The 24161-nt window shown below is 35.4% G+C and overlaps 6 protein-coding genes across 6 annotated transcripts; 3 read left to right on the top strand and 3 right to left on the bottom strand.

The window, feature by feature from the left end:
* Positions 1–5482: 5482 nt before the first annotated feature.
* Positions 5483–21996, top strand: LOC124447337 (transient receptor potential cation channel subfamily A member 1-like). The gene is made up of 11 exons (XM_046998248.1): positions 5483–5635; positions 15562–15679; positions 15780–15939; positions 17469–17555; positions 18542–18792; positions 19602–19896; positions 20156–20324; positions 20570–20797; positions 21514–21647; positions 21792–21903; positions 21968–21996. The coding sequence occupies exons 2-11, from the start codon at positions 15564–15566 to the stop codon at positions 21994–21996; spliced, it is 1581 nt and encodes a 526-aa protein (XP_046854204.1). The 5' UTR covers positions 5483–5635; positions 15562–15563.
* Positions 5618–6404, bottom strand: LOC124445766. Its single transcript, XM_046996527.1, has 2 exons — positions 6101–6404; positions 5618–6005 (listed from the first exon to the last, which is right to left on the bottom strand). The coding sequence occupies exons 1-2, from the start codon at positions 6349–6351 to the stop codon at positions 5753–5755; spliced, it is 504 nt and encodes a 167-aa protein (XP_046852483.1). The 5' UTR covers positions 6352–6404; the 3' UTR covers positions 5618–5752.
* On the bottom strand, positions 6878–8017 carry LOC124447340 (52 kDa repressor of the inhibitor of the protein kinase-like). Its single transcript, XM_046998250.1, has one exon. The coding sequence runs from the start codon at positions 8015–8017 to the stop codon at positions 6878–6880; it is 1140 nt and encodes a 379-aa protein (XP_046854206.1).
* LOC124445767 lies at positions 9455–10815 on the bottom strand. Its single transcript, XM_046996528.1, has 3 exons — positions 10344–10815; positions 9864–9930; positions 9455–9542 (listed from the first exon to the last, which is right to left on the bottom strand). Exons 1-3 carry the CDS (start codon positions 10568–10570, stop codon positions 9516–9518), a joined length of 321 nt encoding a protein of 106 aa, XP_046852484.1. The 5' UTR covers positions 10571–10815; the 3' UTR covers positions 9455–9515.
* On the top strand, positions 12428–12862 carry LOC124447339 (secreted RxLR effector protein 161-like). Its single transcript, XM_046998249.1, has one exon. The coding sequence runs from the start codon at positions 12428–12430 to the stop codon at positions 12860–12862; it is 435 nt and encodes a 144-aa protein (XP_046854205.1).
* On the top strand, positions 21918–23951 carry LOC124445765 (transient receptor potential cation channel subfamily A member 1-like). The gene is made up of 3 exons (XM_046996526.1): positions 21918–22028; positions 22631–22945; positions 23411–23951. The coding sequence occupies exons 1-3, from the start codon at positions 22023–22025 to the stop codon at positions 23756–23758; spliced, it is 669 nt and encodes a 222-aa protein (XP_046852482.1). The 5' UTR covers positions 21918–22022; the 3' UTR covers positions 23759–23951.
* Positions 23952–24161: the final 210 nt, after the last annotated feature.

The following is a 24161-nucleotide window of genomic DNA, read 5'->3' as shown; positions in this document are numbered from 1 at the left end:
GTAGTACGTTTTCTGACTTCTTAAAACAATAATCTTGGTTTTGATATTGAAAAAAACTTAGATCGATATTTTTTGATATTAAAACTTATTTAAACTTAATTTATAGGGCCGTTAAATATCTAGAAGTGGAGAAGTTGTGCAAGAAGGCACTACCCATGCATGGTTAATTTTTGAGAGCATTAATTTGGTTTATTAAACATGTATAGAAGTTGTGAAAGGGTACCGTGTGGGTGCACAACTCCTCCACTCCCGGCTGATGATTCGTAGAACTACAATTAAACTTCGACATCGGGTAGGTTTCTTTCATTTCTAATTCTACGACGTCTCAGCCAATTTATTAAGGCGGATTTCCATTTATTAAAAACTTTCTTATGAAGGAAAATTCTTTAAGCTGAGCATGCGCTCTACCCGTGTTTCTCTATCTTCGGTCGGAAATATTTTTCTGTGCCAGGAAAAAAGAAAGTTGAAAAATTTCAACTTTTTTCTTTCATTCTTTGGAAAATATCTTTGCAAACCAATCAAAATCAAGTAGACGTGCGGGCTATGTTTAGCCTGAACAACTGCCTGAACATTGCTGCCCGCGAGTTCAAAACAACATGGACGGCACAAAAAAAGTCTACAATTCGAAGAAAAACGATTTATTGACAATATCGGATAGTCGTTTAGCAGAATTACTTCAAAACCCATGATGCAACCGTGATGCAACAATGCAAATACAGTTTTCTATTACTCTCCTTGCCCTTGATAATCGATAGTTGTAAATTCGTTCTTTGAATCCCAATGCTGCTGCTGGATAAGGTTTCATTATGTTTACTTTCAGAGGAAAATCCTCGTCACCCACAAATACATAAGGAAATTTGATAGATGTTTGCTCAATTTCTTCATCCGGAAGAAGATGCAATCGGTTTTCTAAAATACACTGGCCAAGAGCACTATTCGAGAATACCTCACCATCGCTGTTCCTTCCTGTATCACCTATATCGACCATTGTAAACAAGTAATTTGCATCACACACAGCCATCAGTACTATAGAGTGCGTTTTTTTATAATTGAAGAACATTGAACCTGATCGATTAGGGGCTTGCATAGCAACATGCTTTTCATGCTTTTCATCTATTGCGCCTACGCAGTGATCAAAATTCCATTTTGATTCAAAATCATGTGCAATTTGTCTCCACTCGCCTTCAGTGGTAGGTACTTTTAATATATCGTTACTTAAGCATTACAGTCCAAATAGCTTCGCAAGTTTCGTTAATAATTCGACTTATTGATGTGAGACTTATTCGAAAGGCCATTGCTATGGTTATTTGAGCATCTCCAGTGCACAAATAACGTAAAGTTACGCACAGCCGTTCGCTCGGGGTTATTAGGGAGTTTTAGCAGAGCCTACGAGTACGACTACGAGTACGATTTACGTCATTTTGGCGCGAAAACATTGTTGCGACAACAAACCAGTGAACTCCATATATATATATCTGGAATGATAACTACAATACATTTTATAGATATAAATTGAAGCCAAAGTCCTAGTCTCTTGCGCGGTTTGTACGTCAGTTCCAGTCCTTCAAAGTCGAATATTCACGCGGTTTGTACGTCAGTTTCATTCCCCTGAGTGCCAAACATACACGGCCACTATAAATTTGAATACAAACTGCAAAAGCATAAACATATAAACAACATCACGACAAACAATACACTAGGCCAACTCTTCGCAAAAGGTTATTTTTACAGCTAAAACTTTACTACAGTGAGTTCGTTGTAACTTACAACTTGTAACGAGGAAAAGCCAACTGAAAATTACACTTTATGCTAAAAGGCAATACAATAAGAAAATATGACGAGGAAATATTCAAGCATAAATTTTTCTTTCGTCGGAAGGTAAATTTTCAAACGGTGTCAGACAGTGTTTGTCTTTTTGTCGTTTCAATGGATTTAAAGATCTGTTTTCCGAAGAAAAAGAAACTTGAATATCCAGGTTCATAAAAATGTTGAGTCTATAACTCGCATTTTACTTTTACAGAGCGATTGTATCTTTCATCGATTTTGATAGTGCTTGAAATACTAAATGGTTGTCATCTCGATATCAGTAATTGAATATCCTTAAAGACTTTGATATGTTTTAAAGGAAAACCGCAGCGTAAAAGCAGATCGACCAAGTTCACCTCACCCTGCTTCTCGATTTATCACTTTGATTCACTTTCCGTGAACCTTTTCATTCCAAAAATTTCGTTATTTTTACGCTCTGATCAAGATCCGAACTCTACCATTACCAAGGGACAAATGATTTAAAAAAATTAAAATGAACACGCGAGAGACTAGAGCCTGACGTGTGATGACGAATGATGACGACAAAAATTTTTTTGGCTTCAATTTTTGGCTTCGGTTATCATTCCAGTTATTCAAATGTCGAGTTCACTGCAACAAACACACGTAGCCGTCATCAATCTGAGTACGATGTTTTGTAAAAAATTCGTAGTCGCGACTACGATGTCTTTTTAAGCAAAGAAAGTAGGTATATGTCTTCATTCTGTAAGAAATTAGTTTACAGTACTATTTTCGAGAATCCAGGCTTTAATTTAGAACCCTTTTTGAGCGGAGATGTTCATTAAAAAGGAAAATATGACCTGCAAAACTTTCATGTATTTCGTACGCAAAGTGAAAGGTAAACAAACAATAAAATAGTACAAATATATCGTACATAAAACTTAAAATAGTGAAGATTTTTCAGTCTAAAGAGTCTTATGTTCTTGTAAAACCAGTATTATCGATTCTTTGATATCATTATTGAAAAATAGAGCCGTAGCTGCTTCGCAAACGTCGGTGTTTTACACAATAAAAAGGCTCGTTCTGTTGTTTACAACTAAAGCAAAATTTTGACCAAGCGACAACGACAACAAACTTCCTCGTGCCATTCTCTTACACGATCAAATTTCGTACTCGTAGTCGTAGTCGTACTCCTGCTAAAACTCCCTATTAGAGAGCTTAAGCAACAACGTTTTATCCGACAACGGCGTCGTGAGAAATCGCGGAAGACTGGGACGAGCATGACGTTCCCGCGTATATTTAAAACAGTTAAGCAAAGTTCGTAATAGAAAGCGGCGGTAGAAAGTGAACTCTTTTTCATGTCTTCGTTTAAAACAATACGAAACTTTTGTCTTGTGCTTTTTGAAGAAGGTTACATTACAGAATATGAATTGATCATATTGTACAAGGCATATAAATCAAGGAACCCAGAGCTTCCATTCAAAATTATGAGCCATTTTGTTTAGATAATCTAAGTGAGGATGAATGTAAAGTAGAATTCCGAGCCAACAAACACGGTTTGATTTTCCTCCAACAGAATCTTAGAATCCCTGAAATAGTCAAGTGTCCACAAAGGACAACATGTTCAGGACTGGAAGGGCTATGCATTCTTTTAAATCGTCTTGCTTACCCTTGTCGATTTTCAGACATGATTGGCAGATTTGGGCGACCAGTTCCTGAGTTGTGTATGATTGCAAATATCATCATTGACTTTATTTATAATTATCATAAGCAAAAAATTACAGAATGGAACCATGATCTTTTAAGCCCAGAATATCTACAGGTTTATGCCAATGCCATCCATGAAAAAGGAGCACCTTATGAAAATTGCTTTGGCTTTATTGATGGAACGGTCAGACCAATTTCACGGCCAACAAAACATCAGCAAATTGTTTACAATGGGCATAAAGAGTTCACTCTTAGAAGTTCCAGGGTGTGGCATTGCCAAATGGTTTGATTGCACATATTTTTGGTCCAGTTGGTATGCTTATATTATTTAAATGAAAATATTATTGTAAACACTATATTGTACAAGCAAAAACAGTCTATAACTCAGGCAAATACTTTCTATATTACAGAAGGAAAAAAACATGATGCTGGTATGCTGGCTGACTCAAACTTCCTTCAAGACCTGGAACAAAATGCTTTTTCTGTGGATGGGAGACCATTATGCATATATGGGGATCCCGCTTATCCACAGAGGATTCATCTACAAGCTCCTTTTCGGCATGGGGTAATCACAGACAGAATGAAAGAATTCAACAAGCCAATGAGTTCAGTTAGAGTGTCTGTGGAATGGTTATTTGGAGATGTGATCAACTCATTCCGGTTCATGGACTTCAAAAAAAACCTCAAAATAGGTCTAAGTAGTGTTGGGAAAGCATATATTGTCTGTGCATTGTTAAGAAATTCACTCACTTGCATGTATGGAAATATAACATCCAAGTTTTTTCAGTTAGATCCTCCAACCTTGGAGAATTACTTTATAACTAATTAATGAATGCCAAAATGACTCATTATTAAACACACAAACAATTAGCAAGTATGTAACTTGTTATGTAAGTACTGACAAGTGTAAGTGAGAAAGTTATTATAATTCAAATAACAAAACATTAAAAGTTCATAGTTACACAGATTGCTAAAACACAACAGTTAAGAATTCTTTCCTTGTAAGTGACAACACAATCTTACTTGGTTGTGAACCTCTGAATAATGTCAAGAAATGCTGTTGACAATTGCTGTTGTTGCTGAAGAAGTAAAGCTTGGCTCTCCATCATTTTTAGATTTTGTTGTTGCATCATTTTTAAGACTTCTGTTTGTTGTGTAGCTGCTTGGGTACTCAATTGATTTTGTATTTCTTGCTCATTTCGCTTTACTTCTAGTTCTGCACGACGGATTTCAATTTCCTTGCTTGATCTTTCTCTCAAAAATTCACAACTTCCGCGGCGTACTCTCTTAAGCTTAACATCAGAGTTTTGCCCATCAGATTTTCTCTTGCTTGTTTCGCCCATTCGTTCCAAGGCTGTCATCCTTATATCAATAGCATTTGCATTTTCCTTTTGCTTTTGAACTGATGCTACCTCAAGGAAGCTGTCCTCTTTTTAGCACAACTCTTCAATCAAACTTTCTTTCTCCGACAGTTCGTCGACATCAATGCCACTTGCCCTTTCTTCTTCGCGCATCTTCTGCTCGAACTTAGCTTTTAAAAGACTCCACCCGTCTCGAACACTTCTTTTGTCTTTTAAAGTGGTACTATGACGAAAATTTGCCTCTCGTTTTTTTTTTCATAGATTAATAGTGTATGTAAAAAAATGTCTTCTGGCGAAATTTTAGCGCAATGTATTTCATGCTGCTCGAGTTACGTTGCGATAAAACTTGAACTTTAAGAGCCGCCATTAAAATGCGCCATATTTGAATTTTCAAGAAGGTGCTTGTGACGTCATAGTCTTAACTCGCGGCTGTTTACAATATAACACTATATACAAATAGAGATTTAAAAGGTTGTATAACTCAATTTTTTTTAACATGTCTTCAACACGCTGTGTCGTGCAAGATTGCAGTAATAAGTCTGATAGAAGTACAGGCATTTCATTACATAAAAGCCCAAACGACGAGTCTTTGAGAAGAATTTGGGTTAAATTTGTTCAGACGAAGCGCGCAAACTTAAACGAAGCGCGAAATTCGATTTATGATTCGTTCGAATCACTTCTCGGATGATTGTTTTGAGCGTTTATTCCATTTGGGTGGTATGACTAAACGGCTCAAAACTGGTGCCGTACCTACTATTTGGAAGAAATCACAAACACCAACAACGTCAAGAGAGCGGTGTCAGGTTAGCACAAGTTGCAATTATTATATACTTACAGATATTGCAGATGATAAATTCTCAAAATTTGAGAGAACCATTAATACATCCAGGCAAACTTTCAATATATAATATACATTTATACTAAGATTTTAAAGGAAATACAAAATGAAGTGTCTGTATCATGCGATGACCTTTGGTCTTTAAACCTAACGAAGCTGCTTGAAGAGCAAATTCGTTCAGGCAAACTTCGTTAAAGCCAGGGTGATCCAAACTGCATTTCCTTTCATCGATTTCGAACTGATACATTTTACCACGGCATTGCTCTATTTCCATGCAGCATCGGCACTCTTGAGGGTTGACAACAAGATCCAACGAACAATGGCCACATTCACACCTTTAATATTGGCCAAATTGTATGTTTCCATAAAGTTATCATAGCTAACGGCAGACGATTCAGATCAAAGTAACACACTAAGAATGACATCTTACCATGAAGTAACATCAACACGGGCATCAAAACGATCTTGCAGCATGTCTTCAACCCGCCGTTCTTCTGCGACTGTAGCTTCGTACTCAGCAATTTCATCGGGCGAAGCAAGCGGTTCAATATTATCGACAAATGGCAAAATTTCCGAATTAGATTCGTTCGAATTTGCCGTCACAAATTCCGATGAAGAAATCGATGCGTTTGTCTCGATCGAAGACTCAGAGAGCGAGCTAGATCTTGATGAATTTGACATTTTTTTGCTCTATTTATCTATTACTTTGTATACTTTCCAATGTGCGCTTCTTGCCGTGTTAAGAATATGACGTCACAGACTTTGCTGATTGCAAATATTCAAAATGGCCGATTTTAATGGCGGACATGAAAATTAGACATTTCAAATGTTTATAACAGTGGCGGATACAGGCCAATCGTTTACCTCCCTCAAAGTAGCATTACTATGAGTGCTCGTTTTAGCGCCGCAGCGCTGTAACTTTTTTTGATCGTAAGAGCAGCGCGGTAACAGGGGGCGGCGCTTAAAAGAAGCAGTGGCAAAACAAGGATTTCGGATTAAAGAAGCACTTAATACAATCAATAATTCTGACTGTTTCGCTCAATATCAGAGCTCATCAGCATGCCTAGGCATGCTTCTAAAAAGCAGCCAGACATGGACAGTCAACTTGACTGCCATTTAGTTAAATGGTGCGAAACTTTGCCTTAATGATGCTATTATTTTAAGTTTCTTGTTTTCATGTTTGATGTTTGATTGTTGTTAATAATGACTATACGAACTTTAATCTTGTGTTATCCATAGCAAATCTGTCGATAACTTCTGACGTTTCGGGCACAATTTCTTGATGAACTCTCATCATGGCCAAACCGTTTAGACGCTCTGAAACCATCGTACTTCGCTTATAATTTTTCAGTTCGCGCAAAACTGAGAAAGAGCGTTCGCATTCGCAAGATGTGATAGTAAGGGTTCCAAGAATACGAAGAATAATTTTGATGTTTTCAAAGCCTTCAAATTTTAAAGCTTTTAAAGTTGCTGAAATTGAGTCTGGAATGGTTCCTTCGTAATCAACCCAATAAGTTTCCCAAAGCAAAATCTCTGAGTATAAGGCCAATGGAATGGGTAGGTCATCGTGATAAAAATTGGAAACAACTTTGAATTTTTCTTTCCAATTCATGCCATTGTTAAGAAGAGAAATCATTTTATATGGTACAATGCTAAGCCCATTGTACACATTAACGCTATCAGTATTGAAACGAGCTTTCAACGCAGAGTTTAGGTGGTCAACAAATGGAATAGAAAAAATTCTTTTATAGTACTCAGATGTAGTTTTATAGGGGACATTAGCTCGTGTTGTCTGTCTTCCCACTGTCCTTGGCTTTGCTTCATCAATATCTAATTCTCGAGCCAGTGCGAGAGACTCTTCATACCATGTATCGTGATACTTATCAATGGAATTCCTAACATTAACAACAAAAGTTTTCAACGATGTAATAAGATGTAAACCATCCATAATGTCAATACTCTTCCCTTGAAGAAGCTGAGTAACACCAATTGTAGAATCAAACACATTTCTACAAATAACCAGGGCAACAACAAAATCAAACTTTTCCAAAAGATCAAGAAGTTCAGAGGCATCCGAAGAAACATTGAGACTGTGATCTTTATCTACATTTTTCTTCATTTCTCTCAACGTTTTAAAAACAGGAATAAGAAGCTGCTGGAAAGTATCTAAGCCGTCGATTCTCTCAACCCACCTAGTTCGACACACATCTATTAATTTCTTTTTCCTACCGGCTGATAAAGAACCATGAAGGTCAATATTCTTTTCTAAAGGTATTTGTCGTGTAGGGGAAATATTAAAAAAATCAGAAACTTTTTTAACTCTATTGAGCATCGATTTTACATCCATTATATTAATAGACTCACAAATCGCTAAATTTAATCTGTGGCTGTAGCAATGGGTAAAAAAGAGCCTTATCATTCAAACGACGCAAATGAGCAGCCATCCCATTAATATGACCAGCAACAGCACCTGCCCCATCATATCCCTGTCCTCTACAATCAGCAATAGAAAGACCAAGGTTGCCTAAAGCATCAAGAACAACCTTAGCAAGCTGCTCACCTTTTAAGCCCCATTTACAAGGAAGAAATCCAACAAACTCCTCCCTAATATCCATATTTTGGTCGATAAAACGCAAAACAAGAGACATCTGTTCAGTATTTGAGATGTCTCGAGCCTCATCAGCAATTACAGAGTAGAACCTGCTTGCTTTTAAGTCAGAAATGATTTTATCTGTTATTACTTCACCACAGCATTTAATAAGCTTGTTCTGGGAAGTTTTAGAAATATACGTCTGATTCCTACCACATGAATTCAGATGGTCCTCTAACACCTTGTCCCCAGCACACACTCTAAAATTAAGAAGTTCAACAAAATTCCCAACACCACCTGCAGAAAAATTACCAGTTTCAGGATGATAGTGCCCATCATCACGATGACCTCTAAAGGCTAAGCCCAAACGACCACATGTTAAGACCGTATCGGTAATTGAACTTAATTTAGCCGGTTACCTTCAACTTCTTTCTTAACCTTAGAATCAATAATAACATTAATGCCTTTTGTTTTACCAGACATGTTAGATTTGAAGGCAGAATAAACTGGAAAAGTAGAAGCATGCAAACCATTCAAACCATGAAAACTCATTTTGCCATCACTCTCTTTGCCATCATGACGTTTTAGCATTTTGGATGCATCTGTCCAACGACGAAGTGGCTGAGAGAATAGGTTGGAAATTTTGAGGCCTTATCTTTAAAATTATCACCAAAAGGACACATGGCAAACAAAACCCCATCCAAGGATGGAGAATAACATAACCATTCATACCTTTCTAACCAATCATAACGAAAAGATCTTCCATTCGTTTTTGGGAATTCAAAATTTTCATCTGGTCTATAAACATTTACTATGAGATTGTAAATTTCCCCATCGCTCATGCCTTTTCTTTTTCTCTGAAAGTTGCAACATCAAAATTAAGGGAATATGACAGTCAACAAGAGAAGAAGCCTCACTAAATGACACTATTTTATCAGAAGGGGGTTTTTTGTAGCAAGTTGCATCAAGAGAAGAAGACTTGTCAATACATAAGGTGCTAAGGCTAGACTTATCAGTTTTAAAATTAATGTTAGAAGGTTTATCAATGCAAGACAGCTGGAAGAATCGCTTAATATCTTGGTGTTCTTGTAGAGAAGAGTTGTCAGGATGCTTGCGCTTTTTGTTACACACCTTATGTTTTTCATTTTTTGTTGAGCAAAGAAGAGGAACATAATGGTTTGGCAAAAGCTCGCCAGACTTAACCTTGCCTTCATAGCAGAATAATATGTGAACAGCAACATCCTTCACAATTGCTTCATTTGCCAAGCGAGGGTTTACATGTCTATCAAAAGTAATTTGGGTCTTATGTCCCCACAATCTGGATAATAAGTAAATATTTCATTACCAATAACTGATGATAAGCCCAGAATACACAAGAAAGGTGACCAGGTACCATCATAACAATTTAAAATAGCTTCTTGCTTAATTAAATCCTCATTCTTTAAGCGGAATCTAAACATGAGGCCGATACTGATAATGGCAAAAGATTAACAAGACTAAGGTCATGGTGCTCAGTCACTGCCAAAGAAAATGCAGGATGTTTATTGTAAAAATCACAATGAAGGTATAGCTCAAGGGAAGTCAGTATTCTTAAAATACTTACTAAGCTGTTGTCTCCAACAAGCAGCAAAGATACTGAGCTGTAAAGACAATTCCCTGATGCTTGAGATCTACAAGGTTCAAAATAATCCCTCTTTAGTTTAAATTTCTTTTGTGTTGTACTAAACAGCGTAACTTTAAATATTAAACATCCAATAATGTTATATTACGTATTTAAAAACAGCTAAGCACATGTAACATTGCCATATAAAGTTATTCATTCAGATTCTTAATTTTCCTTACATAAATAGTATACCAGTATTTCAGTTAAATTTATAAGTTATTATTCGCTTATTTAATTATTCGAATAAAATACAAACTTCGATTGGTAAACGAAGGATTTCTGCACTGGCAAGTAATGCAAAATATAAGAATTACAAAACATCAGATATTGACAAGCTTATTAAAAATTCAGATAAAGCATCGTAATCGGACAGAAGTAGAATAAAAGCTAAATTGAACAGCCATATCAACACATCGTTACCTGATTGCAGTGTAGATCTTTCCCTGCGATTTCATACTGCTTGGAATATATGTCTCAGCGACAATATGCCGGTACAGTGAATTGCCCAGTTTTGATCGAAGCAAGTAAGATGAACATCTTGGCTTTGAATTCAACTGCCCGCGTAGCTCGTTGTACAGAAGCAACAGAGCTTCTTTGTTGTTGCTGTTCATTGCCTCTTGGGCTTCTAGAAAACAATCTCTATCCATTTTCAGAAGAAATTGCGTGCGGTAAATGTTAACGATACTAGTATCTCGAAAGTCGAAAGTCGAAAATAGTGAGGTACGCTTGCTGTACTTGAGGGAGTTGATAAAATGCACCAATAAAATGCACTGTTAGAATAAACATGGAACATCGTAACCAATCATAGACATTATTCCAAACAAAGTTCAAGGTCAAAAACCAGCTAGTGCCTCAAAATATTCTCCTTATGCCTCAAAATTTTCCTTGGTACCTCAAAATTTCCTCAAGTCCCTCAGAAACCATGGTAACTGCAAGTTTTAGCCAATCAAAATGCTCATTCAAGCTTGGGTACCTCAGTAGCCGCTGACAAGTACCTCAAAAAAATCGCTTTGCTTCAAAAAGCAAACTATAAAAACTGGAATCAGATTTGAGTATTTTGCGATCAGATACTGAACGCTGATCGCAAATAGTAACTTAACTCAGTTAACTGGACTAAAACCTATGATCTCAATTATTACGTAATTCTTTGAAAATTTTATGTACCTCGCGTGAGGGTCTTGAGGTACCCTAGATCCGCCACTGACTAAAACCCCTCACGAGTGAATACGAGTAACATACGAATACATGGAAGTGACATACGAGTACACACGAGTTACATTGGACTACATACGAGCATCATACAAGTACATACGAGTACATACGCGTCACAAATAAGAAATTTGATACTTTCTTCAAAGTTAGTTTGACTACTGCTTATTTTCGTCTGGGGAGATTATTAGATTGATTTAAATGCTGAAAATGTACTTCATTTACATATAACATTTATTGTATGTTTTAACTCAATTTGGTATCAGTTTAATCTGCATTGCAGACTATATATCATTATAAATAGTCTGCAATGCAGGCTGGTATCCTTTAATGTGTTGTGCATAATATCTAAGTTTATAAATGTGTTTGAATGTATCAATAACGGTTGTATTGCTCAGAAAATGTCGTAGAGTTTCAGCAGTACATAAAACCCCATTATTATACGTTTTTAGGCGATGGAATTTGCTATTATTTCTACCAGAGAGATACGAGCTAATATCAATCTAGTAGGGAAGCAATCAAATTGCTCATTGATTAACTCATTATCCACTTTTATAATGTAATTTATAAACTAGAAGATACTATAGGGAGGGGAAGGGCTGCCCCAGCGTACTTGTCAGCAATTTTTGCAAGGTACAGTTAGATACTCTTAGGAGCAAGACGGGTGAATAGCATATATAGGTGGTTTGTTGTTTGAGCAAATATTGCAAATTAGCTTAAATAAAGTACTTTAAGACGTTCTCATAAACTTCATACGTTGTGCTTGCGTGATATGAATGGGAGACAAAAAAATTTACATGCCTGTGCGAGTGACTTTTGACAATGCGTTGGCAAGGTTTATTTAAATGTTTATCAATCAATATTTTGAATTTGCTCCATTTTTTAATCCCAGGTTTGGCGGTTTGCCATGTTTAGAGCTTTTTTTACCGTTATTGATGTTAAAAGGAAATGAACATAATGAACATATTTCTAATCTAAGGGTATTTGGATGCCTAGCTTATGCTTACGTGCCTGCAAGTCAACGAAAGAATTTTTCAGACAAATCAAAGAAGTGTATCTTCATCGGATATTCCGAAGGGACAAAAGGCTACAAATTGTTTGATGCACTCAGTCAAAAGATTTTTTGAAGCAGGGATGTTGTCTTTCTTGAGGATTGGTGAATCGCATGGAACTCATCTTCATCAGCACCTTCAACCAGTGGGAGCGACATTTGAAGAAAATTTTCTTAGAGAAGCTCAAAGAAGTTTGTATCATTGTCTGATGATGAGAAGCCGGTAGATGTTCAAAAATATCAAATGGCTATAAGTTGCTTAACATATGCAACTGTTGCAACTCGTCCAGATTTAGCTGCGGCCGTCGCAACTTTATCTAAGTATATGTCCAGACCAGGTAAAGATCATTGGCAAGCAGTAAAAAGAGTGTTTCGTTATATCAAAGGAACGATGGAGTATGGTCTTTTGTTTACTGCAAATGGAAAAGATTCTGGTTTGTGTGGTTTTGCAGACGCCAATTGGGGCGGTGCTATAGAGGCAAGACGTTCTACATCATGGCATGTTTTTCAAATTCAAAACAGCACGATAAGCTGGTGCAGTAAAAGAGAGACATCTGTGTCAAGATCTACAACTGAAGCCGAATATATCGCTTTGAGTTCAGCTTCACAAGAGTGCATCAGACTAAGAAGACTACTGAATGATATTGAATTGTTGAAACCTGTCCCCACAGCCATTTAGGAAGATAATCAAGGTTCTATTCAATTGTGCAAGAATCCTAAACTTCATAAACGCACAAAACACATCGACATATCCTATCATTTTATTAGAGAGCAAGTTAATAAGAACGCAATATGCGTAAATTATTGTCCTACAGAATCAATAATTGCTGACATTATGACTTAACCATTAAGCAAGCCTACATATAAACGTTTTAGAGATCCCCTTGGTGTAAAACAAATCTAACTTAATGAGTAATTTAGTTGATCGTTAAGTGGGAGTGTTAAAAGGAAATGATCATATTGTATAACTCTCAACTAGACCCAAGACTATTAATCACGTGACCAATGTATTTATGTTTTTGTTGTTCCGTCTTGTAAAAGAGCACATGTTATATATTAAAAACATATTCTCAATTATCATGGGTTGAACTGTTTTATCTAACATTCTAATTCAAACAATTGATACATTTAAACAATAGTACCCTTACAATACTTCCGTTATATAGTTATTCAAACTTTTTTTTGTAAAATTAGATTTTATGCACAACAGATACCAAATTGAATTTAAAGAATGTGTGTCAAAAAGTTGCATTGCGCGCTTTTGTTTGTGCTTTTATCGTTACTTTTTGATTGCGGCACGCTGTCATCAATTTCGCTACTACGTCGTCTAATTTGTTTGAAAAGTTAGCAAAAAAAGCATTGATTGAAAACTCTATTTTGTAATAAGTACTTTTGTTCGTCGAATCGTCTTAGTTGCACGGACTACTGTAACAAAATCCGCCATTTTCTCGATCCACAAAATGGCCGTCACGCCGTAGAGATTATAAATAATACTAGAGGTGGCATCGTAATATAATCTATAGTTCAAAATATTGTACGCGTTTTTTGGGGCAAAATTCATTCGCGGATGTTAAGCTACAGTGGTCAACCATGATTTTCTCACTTTTTTGTATATATTATGCGTAAATACCATAGTAAATACTATCACAATCTAATTGTTGAACAATGCTTTCCTTTTTTTCTTAATTTTAGGTGGTTTAAGCCACTCGTTTTTGTCAAAACTTGTTTGTGTTTCTTTTAGACTCTCCGCAAGGCGTTGCTTGATAAGAAGTTCTTTTTCGTCTTTAATTCAACTGCTAACAGACTTCAAAAAAGACATATTTGTCATCCATACCGCAAAAATGTTAAAAATGGTTAAATTATGTGAATATGTGGGTTGTAAAAACAGAAAAACAAAAAAGAATAACATAAGTTTTCATTGCGTGTATTTTAATTAAAACATACAAAGCATACGGAGATTATAAACAGCATATAATCATTTTAAGAGCTCGCTATAAAGAAGCACTAACGCAAAAAAACTTATTAAAGTATGTTCACAAAGAATCCAAAACTCGAAGCAGACGGGAAAAACATCATTTGTTTACTTCGTGTTTTTGTCTGGAACCTAAATTTGCCCCCCAATTCACGCGTCGCCTAAATTCTTCATCAATGCCACCCTATTATTATTTATAATCTCTATGTGTTACGCTGTGATTAACGCGCAATGCATCTTGGTTGACCACATTCTTTAAACATACAAAGGAATGTTGTATGCAAATGATATACCTATTCAGCAAATAGTCTTCACGGACGAATACAAGCAGTAATCAAACTAACTTTAAAAAAGTATCAATTTCCTCATTTTTGACCCGTACGTACTCGTATGTCATTCGCATGTACACAGATGTCACTCGTGTGTGTACCCGTTTGTTACTCGTATATGCCACTCATATTTACTCATGTGGTGTTTTAGTCACTATCAGCATAATCAATTAATAGAGACAGGTTTGCAGCTTTAATTTGTCGAATCGTTGCTTTAGCTAATTCTTTATCCTTCCGACGATTTAAGTGACACATCGAGTTAAGAAATCCATCTTAAGTCGTCCAGACGTATTATCCGCCTAAAAACGGCCAATGTTTGTCATTCGGTGAGAAGTTTTTTGGGTTTTGAGCGAAGAGCTAGTAAGAGTTGAAAGACCATGTTTCCAATAAACGCATGGACATATATCAGCAGCTGTATTTCTTTTTTTTTTGCCATAGCAGTGGTGATAAATATTCTTAACAAATAACTAAAATCCGATCAGTATAATTTAAGATTAAAATTATTCAATATAAAAACAAATCGTTAAAAACTTACCTTGACACCGCAGCGTTTCAAATAACATGTAATATTACATGTTTGGAGATGTAGATCGTCCAGGTTAGTATAGTCCTGAGAAAAACTGTTTCTATTGTTGTTGACAGATCTTTCGACAACCTTAGAGTCAAATGAAGAGTAAACGTCAGGTTTTGCCTCCCCCCACCCGCCTCTTAATAGTTGCAAAAAATGATAATGGCAATGACGATACTAGTGTTCATGATTATTTGATTTTTGGAGTACGCAGAATGTGCCTCATTATTTCCATCAAGTTATTTATGTATCATGTGAAAAGAAAAGACATTTGCTTAATATGCCTATAGCTAAGAAAAATGATCAAAATTTTGTATTTAAAAATACGTTACGGCTCCCTCTTCATTTATATTTTTTTGAACTGACCATATTTAAATCACTTTATACAATCTTCCACGTCTTATTATAGTTTCTTTAAAATTTTTCCCATTAATCAGTCTGGCTTCTTACTGCCGCCATCAATGAAGTATTGATACCTCATGAACACATACCTTTCTAAAATGCTCTAGAAATGAAATCGGACTATAGCACTCCACTAATAGAAAGGAAAAATACGAATGGAGAAACGCCATCTTCTGCGACCTCTTGTCTAAAGGCAAAAAAGTCTCCATCGAACCCATTGATTCGGTACGTTGCTAAAACACTCTCTGGATCAATTTAAACTTTTGATGATTTATGTGTCATTTGTGTCAATTAACTTGTAATTTTCCTTTGCCAATCTTATTAGAGCTGTCCGACGAGGCATTCTGATGACGCAGCGATATCTTGAAAAGACAAAGAATGAGCACCTCAGTATTGCAGACACCGATGACATACGTAGAAATATATTTCATCTCAGTGTCCAAAGAGAGGAGCTACTGGAAATTCTTTTAAAACATTTTGAGAAGGTACGTATTATGTCGTGGCCATATACGATTGTGGTAAAAAAATATTACAAAAAATTAAATTAAAAGGTTTTTTATTGAGGACGTTGCCTAACTATAAAGACATCTTCAGATTCTAAGGCGAAAATATTAAAATGCTTAATGTCAGTGGCGTAGCTAGACAAAAACAACTGGTCGTGCTGTAACGAGAACAAACATGAAGTTCCTGTACAGTTGGTGGCAACATAAGTTGTCTGTGCCGCCGTTTATGTACGCTTTAATGTGCGACTTTGATATTTCATGCTTTTGGCAATCGCCCAGTAAATTATGCATGATAACAATTTTAGTCAATGTTGTCTTTGATTGATTTCCACGTTCACGGACAAGAATAAATCCAATAACACAGTAAAACGATGAATAATTCGACAATATTTGAAATACTCGTGCTAATAAACTTTGGCACGACCAAAGGAAAATATTCGGCGATTGAGCATGCGTACGACGCAATGCAGCCTTATATATTATTAGTAATTTATGTTTTGGTCATTCTCGCCTGATCACAGCACGACCAAACTAGAGCTGGCTATAACCACTTTAACAGGCCGTAAGGTTTTCTAGCCAATCAGCGCTTAGGAATATATAATTTGGTCATGCCGGCCTGAGTAGAGCACGATCAAAAACGGGCAAAGGCTGTTCCATGTGCTTTTAGGCAATGATTAGGGCAGTTTTCGGGCGGAAACGTGATATAGTGTAAGTAATATGAAGTACATATTTCAAAACGCAAATGAAGCATTAGAAAAAGATTTTGTTTTCGCTAATATCTGTTAACCTTATAAACAAATATTGAAATTTTAGTGGGTTAAAAAAATCTTAGTTTGAAAAATGTTTGGACGTCCTCAGCACGACCAGGACGACCTCTGGCTACGCCACTGCTTAATGTCCACTTTTACACATATAGGCGTAGGGGAGCTATCGTTTCTGTGGGGCAGTAAATGATTTCCCCAAATCACAATGGGAAGACGGAATTTTTGACTTGAAATTACACATGATACTTTCTTTTTTCGCTTGAAAAATGTTGATAATTTGCCCGACTTTTGAGTCTTCAAAAATACGCTTTGCTTGTAGAAATTAAAATGTTGCCTACGTAAATATCAGAAGTTATATACATAATTGCTGTTTGAAGTCGAATTTGCAGAGTCAATACTTTTTGCAGAAAGTCAAACACTCTCCAATCGAAATTATTAACTATGGGATTTTATTGCTTGTTCATCATGACTAGAAAGTAACCATGTATGAAGTTTGAGCCAGAATCGCTGTTGCAATCCAAAATTTAATAGGCAGCAAGTTTTGTTTTAAGAGTAATATTGCTTAAAATAAAACTGAAATCAAGCTTGCAGCAATATACGTAGCTCTTTCCAGTTGTACAATTTCATAAATTAATTTCCCATGCTTGAATTGTCGTTCACGAGACTCGAGATTAAAGGCTTATGAGCACGACAACGAAAATAGCATTGATTGAATTTCTTCCTGTTTTATTCTCTTTTTTTCAACAGCATGAACAGCTCATGGAAGCTCTCCACAGTGAAGATTTGAATGGTCACACGCCAGCTCATGTTGCTGTATTGTACAGTCAAAGAAAGGTATTTGAAATCTTTCCCTTTCATCATAATCTGCTCTTTAAAGACGATGACGTAGAACCTCTTAAAAATTGAAAGTTTGTTCCGAGAACTCCTATATCTTTGAACCTCCGGAAAAGGCAATTCGCCTTAGCTGTCTGTCGTTATTTGAGATTCTCTGATGAAGAACAGTGCTAAATTTTCAAAAGTATAAGGAAATAACATAATGCCTACGATAAGAAAACAATGTTTGGTTTTCAATGCACAAGTTAAACCGTGTTCAAAGCAATATTAACAAAATCTGTTCGACGAGGAGCGGGACATTGCATCACATTTATGGTGTCAATGTGCTTCCACTTTTTATACCATTCCTAATTTCTTTCGATTTTGGGTTTGCACTGATCTGCTCTTAACTTTCCCAAAGGTCTCCTCGGTTTGCATAAGCCAGTGCAAACATACTACACATCTTTTGTTTCTTAAATATAAATCTGGCAAAAACGTCAAGCGATCAAAATTATATGATCCACCCTGCTTCGCAGTCTCTAGTTTAATAATTGCTGTGTCTCTCCATCCCAAAAACAATTTTCTTCTGCCGTCTCCTGATCAAAAGCTTTCATTAAGCATCATGATTTTGTCCGTATATTCTATTTTAACAAGAGCATCAATCAGTGAAATGCCTAAAAAAGTTTCCAACTTGTAAATATTAGCATATTTAGCCCATTGCCCGCAAGGTTTTTATGAAATAAACCATCTATCTGACTGCCTATCTATCTGACTAACTGAATCAATTTAACATGAACATCAGCTGCCAGCCATTAGGGGTTAGTTATTTATCCTTTTAATAAACAATAGCAGTTTGAATTATTGATTTAAATTTTCATTTTGACCTAATTTTGGCTTCAACTTATAGATAGGCTCAATTCCAGTGGTGCAAAGCGTGCTTCGACTTGGTTGAACGACTCGTTTGATTTTTTTCTTCTGATAGCAACAGTACTATTTTCTTTTTATAGAGCCTACAAATTCTTGCTGGTGTGGATGAGAATGTTTACGCTCTTCGTAGCTCTAAGAATGGACAGACATTGATTCATTGTGCTGTTGATTCGTGCAATCCATACATCGTACAAGATATTCTTTCGGTTCGCCCAGAATCCCTCTTTGATAAAGATGATGAAGGAAGATCACCTCAGCATTATGCCGCTGCTCTTCAGGAATCCTTTCTTTTGGACATTCTTCTCTCGCGCGGTGCAAACATTTTGGAAACGTATGTATAATTAGACAAAGACGTTTGGAGAGTTGTTGGTTAATTTACTTACATAAAACGTTTCCATAGTAGCTATAGTTAATTGTGAGGATGCAAGTTTGCAAATAGCATTTGCACTCGATGGACTCGAGAATATAACTAGTGATAAAGATAATGCAAGAGATTTTCTTACAGTTCTTTTAGTTTCGATTCGAAAATGTTTTTGGACATATTCATATTTGATTTTCAATATTTATATTGTTTGTTTGTAAATAGGGAAATATGAATTCACCTTAATCATAGTACCAAAGCTATAGTGCTAAAGCACTTTGAAAAGAATAAATCTCAACAAATTGAATCTGTTGTATGCACAATAATGAGCTATTTGCATCTACCTCTTGGAGAACTGAATTTCTTTAGCTGCTCTATATAATTGCATAAATACGATTGATTTTTGAAAATCCCTTACAAAAAGACGATTTTTTTATATTTAATTCTTAATTAAGACTTTACATATAAATTGCAGGTTTGTAATAAGAGGTAGTGATGCCATTCATCTATATTTTTATCGTAGGATTAATAATTTTAATTTAATTAATAATTTAATTCTTGAAAAACTGTTTTAATTTTCACCATGAGCAATTCTCTTGTAAAACAAACTCTTTAGTGTAACTCGTGCTTGAAAATCGTACGCATGCTCAATATTATCTTCAACCTGCAAAGGAAGTAAATTCTCAAAAAGTTTACTTTTTAAAATAAAATATCAACAATTGGACGCCCCTGCTCTTGGCAAGGTAAAACAACAAAATTATATTTTATTTTATTGTCAGAGATAACAACAAGTCAACATTGCTTCACGAAGCTGCTCAGGCTGGGTCTATATCCAACGTTGACTTGTTGGCGGTCGATGAAGTCACTCTGTTACATGCAACAGACATGGAAGAGAGAACACCATTACATGTTGCCTGTGCCAAAGATTTCCGAAATATTGTCTCATTTCTACTGGAAAATGGTGCTGATCCACAAGCAAGAAGTACAGATGGTAAAAACTGTCTGGAAGTCGCTATAATTCACAAACAAGAGTATGTCGTTAACGAGTTGCTGATGAGCACCTACTGGAAAGACGTAAGTAACAGGATTTTTTATTGTAAAAATACAAAAAAGTGTTCCGCTGCTGAGTGGATGAATATTTACTTTTTGTCTGGTGATTGCTCTGTTCATGTGGCAAGTGATTGTCAAATCAACGTTATTAATCATTAAAAGAAAAAAAATATGTGGCTCTGTGGTGGATTAGTGAAGCTCCTTTTTAATGGTACACCAAGAAGAGCACAAGTTTCTTTTACAAAGAATGTCATTTATTAAGTTCAAGTTTCCTTAATTTAAGCTCATTTGTGATTGGAAGAATGGGGCGATGAAATGCTTTGCGTACCTTGCTGAGAAGATGCCCAATCAAGCCAAATTATTGCTCGATCGTTGTGTTGTGACCAGTGATGACAAGCGTCATTCGCTTGACTACAATGTTACGTACGATTTCTTTCTTTTTGATAATGCAGGTGAGGATATTGTTTACCTTATTTACCTACGATAATCGCCATCTTACGACACTCCTCCCGATTCCTTTATGTTTCAAAACGCAACAATTCACAAACTACATGAATTAGAAGCAGACCCTATTTTAGTTCCTAAGCATGCGTTTGCACACTTGCTTGGTGTGACGTATACCGGTTCAATACAAATTTTATACCGTATATTGTGATTGAGTGCATGGAAAGAATGCCAATATTTTAGATATTTTTAGGTTCTAATCCACCTGCATTTCATGCACTGAAAGCAATACTGAAGAATGACGAAGAGAAGTGCTTGACTCACAAGCTTTGCAGGAAATATATGAGTGTTAAATGGCGAGAGAAAGGATGTTACATTTTTTTGATCGATTTTATCCTCTTCGCGTGCTTTCACATTTTATTTAATGTTTACGTCGCATTGGTACGCGGTGGAATTACTAAACAGTGGTTGCATAATAACGGTAAACTATACTGTTACTTTTTTATAAGCTTCGAAGAGGCTCTGTTGAATTTTGTGTATTCCATGTTTAAAATCCCAACCATAACATCCAGTTCATCAGAATTAAAGCAATCTAGATAATACCTTCAACGACTGCTTCATAGTTGATTATAGATAACGTAACAATTCTCTATTAAAAAATTGTAAAATATATAAAACCTGCGAAAAAATAATACGTATGTGTGAAAAAAAAGTAAGATATAAACTTCAGATAAGATATTTTAAAATATTATATAAAATATAAAATAATTTTGAATAAAATAATAACACAATAGCATACAGCTAATAAAAAACTATGAATTATAACAACAATAATAACATAGTTGTCAATCATAACAATTATAACAAAAATAACTAATAATTAAAATAATGATATAAGAATATAACATAACTAATAATTGACTTATCGTTCATTAATTTATCGTAGTCTACCTCATAATTATCTCATAATAAATTAATAGCTAACTTATCGCTAATACTATCGTTAATTTTTTTCACTGTCGTAAACTACGTCGACGTTTATTGAAAACGTAATGAACAAACTGGTCTAACTTGGTAGAAGTAGTTAGAGAGGGGAATGGTATGTCTTTGTATACGTTGTCAAAAATACTCCCATTAGGTTAAAAACTCAAAAAAGTTTTTCAGTACTGTTTAGATGGCGATTATCGTCCATTCTAGAGCACTCCAGAAATGCTACACTGTCAACAAATTATCCACGACCTATTGCAAACCCTGACGACACTGGACCAGTTATTGCCACTTCTATCATTGTTACTTTAACAGTATTGAATGTTCTCAAGGAATTTGTGCAGGTGTGATGACTATAAAATTTTACACATTTTAGATGAATTATCTGTTTTAAACGCGATTGCGTCTCTAAGAAAGTGTTTAATAATGCCTGGTTTTCATTGGATTATAAATTTTCCTTAACAAATTCTATACATCGCCGATTTTAGATGAATTCGTATCGCTGGAAGTATTTCAAGCAACTGACAAATTACTTTGAATGGACTTTGTTTTTGTGCGTTCTGTATTTCATATTCCCCATAAGACAAACGAAAACCGAACGTCAGTTTGCAGCAGCAATTGCAATCTGCATTTCTTGGTTTGATCTCATCTGGTTTCTACGAAGAATTCCTGACATCGGCACGTACATTTTAACAATACAGAAGACAACAAAAACTTTAATGAAGGTAAGAAAATAAATAAACTAGATATACGTTGCGTAGAGTAGTTCCCATACTGTATATGTGGTGTTATACTTTCAAGGGTAAAATACACCAATTTTTAGTTTTTAATAATAACATTTTGACATTGAAAATCACAAAAAAAAAGACAAAAATTTGATGAAGATGGAAAGAATTTAAATATTGAATCCAATCTCACAATATATATGAGCTATATTGTCATATGAATGGTTGGCCAAACTGCCGATATGTATTTAGGACTAAAATTTGCTTCTTCGTTTCACCTTTCAAATTGGCGTCCTTGCCTCAACATGACACGGTAGTGAAAAGTCTTAGGGGTTGGGTTCTAAATCATCACGCTCACTCAAAACGTTTTCCTTTATTAGTTGATGAAATCAAATTTTATTTAAAATGCCTACTATTTGATCGTTTTACCTATTTTTGTAGGACCTGCCTTGAAAATCATCTTGTTGTAAATGTAATTTCCTAAAACATTGTAATTACAACGCTATACCTGCTAACTTTACTTTTATAACACGTCGTTTTCCGACTGCTATGCCAACTTTTTGCCTTGATCTAATTTGGACAATTGATATTCGTTATTGCAGATGCTTCTGATAATTTTGTTGTTCTGTATGGCGTTTGCATCAACATTTTACCTACTGCTGGCTGAACATTCGAGATTTGAGAACTTTCCGATAGCTGTACTAAGTACGTTTGTTTCGATGCTTGGTGACTTCAGTTACGATGATTTATTCCTGAACATTGGCTATTACAAGAATTTTTATTCTTTCAAACTCTCCATGTTCATTATTTTCCTACTACTAATGGTGATCGTTGTAAACAACGTGTTGATTGGCTTAGCTGTCGGAGATACCCAGGACGTGATAAAAATGGCCACAGTTCAAAGGCACAAGCAACATGTAAGTTTGTGTAGTGTCATTTAAGACATACTTATTTTTAACACTATACTTTATTGTTTGAAATGGGTTCATTATAGAATAGCATCAAACTGTTTTCAAGTTAAAAACTTTAATTTTATTTGTCGCAGCTCAGATTTGCCCTTGTCGATGTCAATTTAAAACAAACTGTTTTTCAAGCTCAACTTCAATAAATGAAACATATTCATTGCTCATATTTTAACGTGCAAGTTAAATAAACTTTTATTGTAGAAATTTAATAGAATTGATATTTGCACTAAAGGAGTAGTGTTGAAGTGCCATGTAGCTTAGCTTTTTAAAAATGACTTACGATTTATTTAAAAAATATGGCTTTATTTCAAATTTTATATTGGACGATTGTTTTTTTTAACACAAATCCGTTTTCCGCATGACAAGTCTCTCGCCATTATTCTGAACAATCGTATGTCCAACTCTCTAATTTTGCAGATGAGATTCATGATGGCAGTAGAATCTTCGCTGTTCGCTCGATTGCCTTGTTTCCGTCGAAGAAAATATCCAATTGTGTACACGGAATATCCAAATCGCAGAAAAACGTTTAAGGATAATTTGAATCGATTTTTTTCTGGAGAAATGAACATTTTCTACAATGACGAGGAAAGCGATGATGAAGTTGAACCTGACACTCTAACACGACAGCATCTTGAGGAAATTTTGAAAGTTAGAATTGAAGAACATCACAAGAAATTAAAAAAAGAAATGAATGACTTTCATTTGGAAGTGATAGAGAAAGCTGATAAAGTTTTTCATAATAAGAAAAATGTTTTAGTGTCATAAAAAAGGCTATTATATTTACCAAATCCATTTGACAATATTGTGTCTGAAAATTTGACAATTAAGATCTTGGACGTTTTCTGCAAATATTTTAGTACAACGCGTAAGGCTTGTTGTTTTAAAATTTTATTTAGTATAATCTAAAAATTAGTCCAAATAATTAAAACAATAGCAATAGTATGGATCTCTAAAGCCAGTTCATTTTTTTATTTTGAGAGACTAGCTAAAGCTCGCTAATGCCATGTGCTGCTTTCTCAATTTCTAATGCTGCATCCTAAGAGCCCAATCCGAGATTCAAATGAGGAGGCACTTGCAGAGTAACAAAAATTTTAGGGGGTACGTGCCCCTCACATAGCAACGGCATTGTTTTTCTGATCTCTTTGCGTGTTCGTACGTTTCGCGGAAA

Source organism: Xenia sp. Carnegie-2017, unplaced genomic scaffold (assembly GCF_021976095.1).
Source record: "Xenia sp. Carnegie-2017 unplaced genomic scaffold, XeniaSp_v1 HiC_scaffold_22, whole genome shotgun sequence".
Classification (NCBI taxonomy): domain Eukaryota; kingdom Metazoa; phylum Cnidaria; class Anthozoa; order Malacalcyonacea; family Xeniidae; genus Xenia; species Xenia sp. Carnegie-2017.
This window is presented reverse-complemented; position numbering and strand designations above follow the sequence as displayed.

Bases quoted from the DNA above. Each gene is read 5' to 3' on its own strand.
- LOC124447339 (XM_046998249.1), top strand. From the start codon at position 12,428: ATGGCTATAAGTTGCTTAACATATGCAACTGTTGCAACTCGTCCAGAT.
- LOC124447340 (XM_046998250.1), bottom strand. From the start codon at position 8,017: ATGGATGTAAAATCGATGCTCAATAGAGTTAAAAAAGTTTCTGATTTT.
- LOC124445767 (XM_046996528.1), bottom strand. From the start codon at position 10,570: ATGGATAGAGATTGTTTTCTAGAAGCCCAAGAGGCAATGAACAGCAAC. The intron at 9,931-10,343 runs GTAACGATGTGT...TGAACCTTGTAG, and splicing joins AAGATCTACACTGCAATCAG to ATCTCAAGCATCAGGGAATT. The intron at 9,543-9,863 runs GTAAGTATTTTA...TACTTTTGATAG, and splicing joins TTGTTGGAGACAACAGCTTA to ACATGTAAACCCTCGCTTGG.
- LOC124445766 (XM_046996527.1), bottom strand. From the start codon at position 6,351: ATGTCAAATTCATCAAGATCTAGCTCGCTCTCTGAGTCTTCGATCGAG. The intron at 6,006-6,100 runs GTAAGATGTCAT...CCAATATTAAAG, and splicing joins CGTGTTGATGTTACTTCATG to GTGTGAATGTGGCCATTGTT.
- LOC124445765 (XM_046996526.1), top strand. The intron at 22,946-23,410 runs GTAAGTTTGTGT...CTAATTTTGCAG, and splicing joins TTCAAAGGCACAAGCAACAT to ATGAGATTCATGATGGCAGT.
- LOC124447337 (XM_046998248.1), top strand. From the start codon at position 15,564: ATGAAATCGGACTATAGCACTCCACTAATAGAAAGGAAAAATACGAAT. The intron at 18,793-19,601 runs GTATGTATAATT...TTTTATTGTCAG, and splicing joins GGTGCAAACATTTTGGAAAC to AGATAACAACAAGTCAACAT. The intron at 21,648-21,791 runs GTGTGATGACTA...CGCCGATTTTAG, and splicing joins TTCTCAAGGAATTTGTGCAG to ATGAATTCGTATCGCTGGAA.